This window comes from Gekko japonicus, unplaced genomic scaffold, assembly GCF_001447785.1.
Source record: "Gekko japonicus isolate JY-2015 unplaced genomic scaffold, Gekko_japonicus_V1.1 scaffold6475, whole genome shotgun sequence".
Taxonomy (NCBI): domain Eukaryota; kingdom Metazoa; phylum Chordata; class Lepidosauria; order Squamata; family Gekkonidae; genus Gekko; species Gekko japonicus.
In genome coordinates, this window is record NW_015169982.1 from 20808 (window position 1) to 29416 (window position 8609).

General features: G+C 47.7%; 1 protein-coding gene across 1 annotated transcript; it reads left to right on the forward strand.

The window, feature by feature from the left end:
* Positions 1 to 692: 692 nt before the first annotated feature.
* On the forward strand, positions 693 to 7935 carry RAD9A (RAD9 checkpoint clamp component A; the record flags this gene model as incomplete). Its single annotated transcript, XM_015417567.1, has 9 exons — positions 693 to 720; positions 1462 to 1532; positions 2270 to 2410; positions 4610 to 4724; positions 6268 to 6367; positions 6905 to 7014; positions 7355 to 7461; positions 7543 to 7607; positions 7831 to 7935. Coding segments are annotated over 9 exons (840 nt in total), but the record flags the coding sequence as incomplete, so codon positions are not given.
* Positions 7936 to 8609: the final 674 nt, after the last annotated feature.

Consider the following 8609-nt stretch of genomic DNA (forward strand, 5'->3'; position numbering starts at 1 on the left):
CACCACCACCACGACGACGACGACGGAGGAGGAGATGCGGCGGCGGCGTGTCGGGCTCACCGGGAGCCCGCGGAGGAGGCCTTCCGGGCAAGAGGTGGCGGCTAACCCCCCGACAGGGCTGGCCGACCCCGTCCGCGTGGGGCGCCCACGGCTCCAGCAGCGGCGCAGAGGCCGTCACGAGGCGCGGCAGAGCAAAGCACACACCTCACGGGCATCGCACTCACAAAAGGCCGCAAAGGAGCCTTCACGTCGCTTCCCTGAACCCCGAATGCCCCGAGGGGGAGGAATGAAAAGCCCGTCCCGTTTAGAGTCAAGAGCAGACGGAGCTGGGCTGGCCTCGCTCGCTGGCTGTGTAGGCCGGGCATGGGGCACCCGCGCAGCCAACGCCCACAAAAGGCGGGACGGGCGGGGACACAGGCGTAGTTTCCAGTAAAGCCGGCCGTGCCAGAGGGGCTTCTCCTTAGCCTAAATAAGTACTCCAAGAAATGTCAGTTAGAATAACGATGGATTTATTCTCTCTTCATCTCCCGGTATCCACTCTGAAGCCCGAGGGGATTTTTTCCCTAACCCGAAGGAGAGCTGACAGTAGGAAACAAAAGTGAAGACTAATTTCACAGGCGTTCGGTTCTCTGCACAAAGTCTGCCCCCCCCCCCCCCCCCCCCCGGGGATACCCCTTTCTTCTCCTTTCCCATGCATCATTACCGGTGGCAATGTGAAAGGTGAGGCAAGAACATGTGTGGCTATGGGGCATTGACCTCTGGGCAGAGCGGGTCTTCCTCAAGTGAGCAGAGGAGTAGGAGGCTTCCCCTTCAAGAGCGGCTCGATTTTTGGGCTTTACAAAATATTTATTATCCAGAGCCTCAGTTTAAGCGGCAGGTGGTATAGAGCTAGGAGCTCGGTTCTCATGGTGTTGCTTAACTCTCTTGCATCAGATGGTACCAAATGGCCCACACTGTTTTGCACATGTTTCTGAAATAACTACTCTGTTTAGTGAGATTGTGAGCCTGGTATTGGAATATATGGATAGTGCAGGGGGGGAAATTAAATCCATAAGGGCCTGTATCTAGTTTTCAGCAGCCAGGTTGACCAGCTGCCTGGGATTTTTACAGCCCTGTGTGTGAGGATAGTAGAGGGAAAGCATCCCGACAGCTTTGTATCCTAAAAAGAGAATTTCCCATTGGGCAGGGAGAAAGAAAATGGTTGCGGTGGGAAGCTTTGTTTCATTGTCTTGGAGCAATACAGGAAAAGGGTGTTTTGACCTGTGTAGGCAGGGACTTCAGCAGTGCTTGTCTTCACTGCAGAATACCAATAAAATAAAAATAATGTTCCAAGATGATTGCTTAATAGAAGTATGAGACTGTAGGAGATGATCTCAGCCTGTGCGATGGGACTGTGGTGGAATGCACAGAAAGTCACTTGGGCTTATTCTTAATGATTTCAGTGTTCTGTCTCTTGTGCAGCTCTGGGGAAAGCAGTGCACTCTCTCTCCCGCATTGGAGATGAAGTCTACATTGAGCCGCTGAAGGAAGGGGTAAGCAAGGGACTGGGAGAGGAGAGCGCCTGAAAGAGGAATGTGATGAGTGTGGAAGGGGATGAGCTGCAGCAAAATGAACATGCAGGGATTTTTCTTTTTAGAGTAAGTTTAAACAGTTGCAGGAAGTTGTGGATCAAGGAGTTCTGTTCACTTGGAGATTGGGGGTGGGGCTTTGACTAAATTATTCTATCCATACGTTATAAGAAGGGCTAGCATCAGTGTACTGAAGCTGAGATTCCATACTCATTGGGTATAACTCCCTGAAATTTTATTAAAAAATGTTTTAAATGGGGGAGATGGTTGTTCATGAGTGGCACATGTCACCTATGTGACCAAGGGAGGATCCTCCAGCAGTGCAGTGCAGGTATATTTCTCTGAATATATACCCTGTTTTCCCGAAAATAAGACCTACCCCAAAAATAAGCCATAGCAGGATTTCTATGCATTTGTGGCATAAGCCCTAGTGTGTCTTCTTGAGAAAAAATAAATATAAGACAGTGTCTTATTTTCGGGGAAACACGGTATGTATATAATATAAAGTCTCTTCTGCTACCATTTCTCTCTCTGTTGTCAGCATGTTGTCTGAAGTGGTGTGGTGATGTGCCTGTCTGCAGGCCAGTGATGCTGTGTCTGTACAAAGCAGCCTTAAGCTACTAGGAAAATAAAAGGACGTTTGGAGTCTTCTGATCTACTGTAAGGATGACATTCCTGATGCCTTCATTCTCTCTTTTCAGCTCTCTTTACGTGCAGTAAGTGCCTCTCGCTCGGCATATGCCTGCTTCCTGTTTGCTCCACTCTTTTTCCAGCACTATGCGCCTGGAGAACCAGGGCCTATCCCTGATGCAGGCCCCGTCAGATGTAAAGTGTCTATGAAGGTTAGTTGTATTGGGATGTTGTGTAGGTTGCAGAGGGGGACGATTGCAGGCTCTTCTTGGAAGGCCCCAGCATTGCACCTGCTGGCTGTGGCAATAGGCTGGCTTATAGAAACATGAGTGGTGATGGAATCCTGAGTTCTGTTCTCAAGTACGAAGAAGGAGTTGGTGTATCTTTGAGAGCAGCAGATATTGTGTCTTGTTTTTTGCCTCTTCCCAGGCATGGAAACTGGCTGCATGCTTAAATAGGAGTAAGCCCCATTAAATTCAGCGCGATTTCTTGTGCATGCATACGTGAGAGGATCAAGCTGCAAAGCCACTCTCCCCCCTCAACCTTAAGGAATTTATTCCTGTTCATGTCTGAGTGTTGGATCCCCAAGCATCGAGAATAAATCCACGTTTTAAGAAAAGCAAAATTTATTTCAAAGCGTTGACGACATACTCAAACACGTTCTTTGTTAGAACTGGGGATACACAGTTAGATCAAGCATAATAAAGGAACTTCAAAGAGATACAGGTCCAATGAATAACTTTCCCGCTGGCGGGCTAATGAAACGGTTGCGCGCCCAGTCCATGGGAACCAGGCAGGATATTAGACATAACACAGGTGCAGTATTCATGGGAAAAGCAATAGCCAAGCATTACAGCATCTTCTCCCCCACACAACCTCCAGCAGTTATCTTTTGCATTCCAACGCAGGAGTAGGATGATAGAAACCAAGCCGGGTGCAACAGGGAAAGGATATGTACACAAAGGTCACAGAAAACAGAATGGCAGCTTGCTGACACTGAGTGGCAGCATCTCTTTAACCACCGCTCAGCCGTGCAGGGAGGGGGAGCATTGCCTGGGGGAGGCCTGTGGTCATCCTTGCTTTGGTCAGCACAAGGGGGAGGGAGGGATGCGCAGCGAGGGGTGAGGAACACCCCCACTTTGCGGGTGCTGCCACGGTGTGTTTTTCTACTCCTCTGTAGAAGTGGCCCATGTGGGGTAAATTATTCCTTGTTCTGTCACTTTAGTAATGATGTGTTTTAAAAAATGAAGTGTGGGCTTAAAGATATCTACCTTCCTTCCTACAAAACTGAAGAGGACAGGAAAAGAAAGCCTGAGAGCCCATGTGACATAATGACTAGTGTATCAGACAGTGACTGGGGAGACCTGAATTAAAATTCTGCTCTGCCAGGGTCTTACTAGGTGATCTTGGCCAGTCACATGCTCACAACCTAACCTACATGCTTGGATTGCTGTGAAGAAAATGAGGGGCGTATGCACTGCCCCAAGCTCTGGTGGGATAAAAGTGTAATGGGCAAGGTTTATGTCAGATGTCCATCGATGGTTGTCAGCCATGATAGTTATATGAAACAGTTCCTAGGCAACATCTTGGAGCGTCAAATACTGATTAAAAACTGAGGGGAGGTCTGTGCTATACAGCTTGAATGCTGTAGTGTACAGATGTCTAGTCTGGTCTAGCAAGGCTACACAAGAGGTACTGTGAGAGTCAGTTTGGTGTAGTGGTTAAGTGCGCGGACTCTAATCTGGGAGAACCGGATTTGATTCCCCACTCCTTCACTTGCACCTGGCTGGATGACCTTGGGCAAGCCGTAGTTCTGGCAGAGCTGTCCTTGAAAAAGAGCAGTTTGTGTCAGAGTTCTCTCAGCCTCACCGACCTCACAGGGTGTCTGTTGTGGGGAGGGGAAGGGAAAGGAGTTTGCAAGCCGCTCTGAGACACCTTTGGGTAGTGAAGGGCCATGGGGTATAAATCCAATCTCTTCTTCTTCTTCTACTGTTCGGACTAGAGAAGCTGCAGTTGGAAGCAGGGATACGGAGCTGTCCAAAATGTCAATTCTTTTTTTAAGCTACTGTGATTCTCATGGTCTGTGCAAGCTGTGTTGATTACCAAATACTTTCAAGGCACCAGGAAGCAGGCACGCACCAACTTCTGCAATAATATTCCATTTCCCATCGTTACTCAACCAAACTACCAAAAATAGCCTTTATTCAGGCTTTCAAAACGGAACTGTTTAGACTGTAAGTGGAAATGTCTGCCAGCCAAAAGCTAGAGCTGGGGCACCCCACCTTGTTCTTCTGGGAGGGGAGTGAGGGCCAGTGGACACGGTGTTGTACATGGCAGCTGTTCCTTGTTTCGGAGAAGAGGGTTGGGGAGAAAATGTGCACATCATTGTTGGCTTCTCTTGTGCCTTCCAGTCTTTCCTGGCCGTGTTCCGCTCACTCTCCTTGCTGGAGAAGACTGTGGAGAAATGTATCATCTTGCTGCGTCTCTGTGACAGCCGGCTCCGTGTGCAGCTGCATTGCAAGTATGGTGAGTGCTGGGCAGGAGGGACCTGCCTAAACACAAAAGTGTGGTGATACACTGAGAAATGTGGAGGGATGCATGACTGAGAGCATAACTTTGATGGAGAAATAATCAGCAGAAGTTCTGCAAGTGTGCCAGCAGCTGGTGCGGAGCTAGAAGAATGGAGCCCATGTGGTTCCAGGTGTATTTAGAGAAAACAGTGTAGTTAGAAAAAGGAGAATCCATGGAAAGTCAGTTGCAGGAATTGAAAACACTGTTCTTTGTATGTCTCTGAGGAGAAAAAAGCAACAGGAAACTCCTGAGGGAACGTTCCCAGTCTTGTCTGCTCACTGAAGACTGCACAAGAATCAGTGATGGCTGGTGTCTCCAAAAAGGGAGCGGTACATACCCGTCCATCTTGTCAGGCTAGTTCTGCCAGCAGGGCTTAGTTGGGTCACCAAAGAGAGCTTATGAGTAAAGGGGCACAGCGGCTGTTGCCCAGGCTTAGGAATGTCATCCACATATATCGGGCCACTGGGGGGGTGATGGTGAGGATGCTGGAGTACAGCTGTGGAGACAGGTTCAGGTCCCGCCAGGCCATGAAGCTCACTCCGGGTGGCTTTGGGCTGGGGTCTCTCACTCAGCATAACTTACCTCAAAGGGTAGTTGTGAGGATCAGCTGGAGAAGTGAGAACCACATATGTCATTCTGAGCCCCTTGGAGAAATGGTGGGATATGTGGCAGAAAAACCAACAAGATCCAGACACCCACCAGTGCCAGGATCACAGTAAGTCTCCCTGTTCTGTCTCAGACTGTGACTTCTGCACCGTGCAGGTCACCATGCAGAGTGGGTGACAGGTCAGTTGGCATCGCTTCTGATTTTCAACTTTCACAAATTTCAGAAAATGGAAGACGTGAATGAATCAAAGCAAACTTCTCAACTTTCCCCACAGTTGTTCCTTGTTACTGTGTGCATCTGTGTGAACATTCTTCTGTTCTCTCACTTAATGCAGAAGATGTAGGTATCTGAAGCAAGAGTAGTCCCATACTCTGCAAAGGCTTTGATGCCATGTTGCAGGTACAGTGCGCTTGGCAGACTCCTGGATATGACGAAATCCTTGAAGAGCTTCTGTATTCTGCAACATTTGAAAGTACTAAATTCTGAAATATTGCACTTTACTAAAAAAGCAACAACTAGTGCCATCATGCTGTAAATCTTACATCCAAGATTCACATGTAGTAAACATTTGAATCTTGGATGTAAGATTTACGGCAGCATGAATTGGCTGTAATGATATTGTTTTTAAATTCTGCCTTTAAAGTGTTTTGATCATAATTTGGAAGGGGAAAATGTATTGCAGAAGAAGACCCGGCCTTCCCCCCCCCCCCCCCCCAGTTTTCCCAAGTATTTTCAATTTTCCAGACTGAGGAAGTAAGGAAAAAATAGTTTTTGTGTGTTTTGGTGGGAAGATCTTCCTCTGTCTAAGGGGGAAATTCTGAGTGGTGTAGGGATGCTCTGGAAGGCAAGGTTTCCCCTCACGGCCGCTTTCAACTCAGGCTTTCTCCGCAGGTGTTGTCAAGACCCACGACTTGTCGTTCCAGGACTGTGATTCACTGCAGGCAGTTTTTGACACAGAACAGTGCACCCATACTCTGCGTGCTCCTCCCAGGTTGGAGCCATGACGTTTGCAAGAAGGGTAGAAGGGATTGGGGGATACAAAAGAGTCTGTGTGGTTAGAGTGTACAGATTTGTCCAGTAGTCCTTAACAGCTTGGAAAGGGCGGGGGAAGGGGGAAATATCCATCTGTTGTATGGAGTCCCACCAATCCAGATGCACAGAGGCTTCCTTGCATAGTAAGCAACGCTATTGTGCAGTTGACATGTTCTACCTTATGGGCTTTGTATGGCTGAATGAGGTGCCCTGGGAAAATATATGTCTTTTCTTTCCTGGAACTGCTACTTTAGCTTTAAAACACTGAACCAAAAGAATGTGAACCTGGTGCGTGCATGCACATGAAGTTATAATAGGGAGAAAGTGATTGGTACTTCATACCCACTCATGCTGCGTGCACAGACTGTTCCTTAATAGTTTAATTTGAACCACCTGTTAGACCCAGAAGGACAGAGAGTTGGGCATGCTCATCCAAGGAATCTGCTCACTGCCTCCATTTTTACCCATTTCCGTGCCCCTTCTTTGTCCAATTCAGGTTATTAGTGGATGCTGTGGTTCACTTCCCATTGACTCTGGCTGAGGTGACAATGGGTGCCAGCCCTGGTGGGAAAGTGACCTTCCGCAGTTACCTGGAAGAAGAGACAGGTGAGCTTCCTACCATGACCTTGTTTCCACCTTGTCCTCAGAACCATCAAGGTAGGTGAAGCTTCCTTGTCACTCCTTAAGAGCATGGATGTTCCAAAGTCTCTCTGTTCAGGCATTTTTTTTGCAAAGGCCTTAGCATCCCTGTTTAATTGTGCTGGCCTGTGTTCTGAAAGAACCACTCATTGACTGTACGTGACAAGTTTCTGCTGGGTTAGGGTTAGGGGTTTTTTGGCATCTCTGTCAATGTCTCCTACTGTGCATCCTTGCTTGGGGGGGACAGAATGCGACCAGGATAGCTGCATGAGGAAAAGGGTTCTTCTGACCCTTGTCACTGTTTTAGAGGCTGGCCAGATGATGGTGACAGAGCTGTGTTTGAGTGAGGATGAGTTCCAGGTCTTCCACGTCAAGCAGGAGACACAAATCACTTTCTGCCTTAAGGAATTTCGGGTGAATGAATTTCCTGTTCCCTGCCTTAATTTGGGGTTGTTATCTTTGCCCTTCCTACCCTGTTTCATCTCTCTCTTTTAGGGTCTTCTAAGTTTTGCAGAGTCTTCAAATCTTCCCATTAATATCCACTTTGACATCCCTGGCAGGTAGGCCTTCTCGGGGGGGGGGGAAGTGCAGTCTTTGTTTCTGTCCAGTAAAAAGGCCAGTGGCCTGAGCATCAAAAATGCTTTGCTGCAAGGGGAAGTGGGGGTGTGCTTTGGCTAGATTAACTGATGGTCTCTCATGCCTGGCTTGATTTTCTTCAGTTCCATCTGGTGGAAAAATCAGTCTCGGGTGAGAGTTGGGTCCTTATCCGTTTTCTCCTCACAGGCCAGCTGTCTTTACATTAGAGGACCCCCTGTTAGAAGTGCACCTGGTCCTGGCAACATTATTGGAGCCAGATAGTCACAGTTCCCAGATGACCAACTGGTAAGCAAGGCTCTGCCACACAAATTCTAGCACAGAGCGCTAAACCAGAGAATCTTGAGGTAAATGGTATTGAAATATGGGTTGCTTCTTGGTCTTTGCTTGGCAAAGAAGGGCTTAACTTGAGGCTGCTAGATGACTTGTCATTTTTAATAGGCATTTTAATGCTTGTTGAGCAGATCTTACCTGTCACCTCCCATTCCTAATCAGGGCTACCATCTTATCAGCAGACATGTACTGTTGCCTTGGTTAGTGTGGGAACTGCTCATCTTGGCTTTATGCGAAGCATTTATGCCATAGTAGGTTGTTTTTTTTGGGGGGGGGTGCTAAGTTTGCTTTAATGATGGGAGTATGAATCAGCACTTGTTGGGATCACAACTTGCCTGTCTCCCTCACAGCTAAGGCAAACCTCCGAACTTATTTATTTATTTATTTATTATTTATATTTTTATCCCGCCCTCCCCGTAGGCTCAGGGCGGCTTACACGGCATATCGCCGAATCATACAGTAAAACAGTAAAAACATTAAAATATTAAGACCAGTTACATTCATAGAAAAAATATTTGGTGCTCCTCTCCTAAAAACAAGATGGCCGTCTCCTAAAAAGTCTCATCTAAGTGCCCACATCAAGATGACCCAGTACCCAAATCCAGGGGCGTTGGTGGTACCATGGCAGTGGTGGT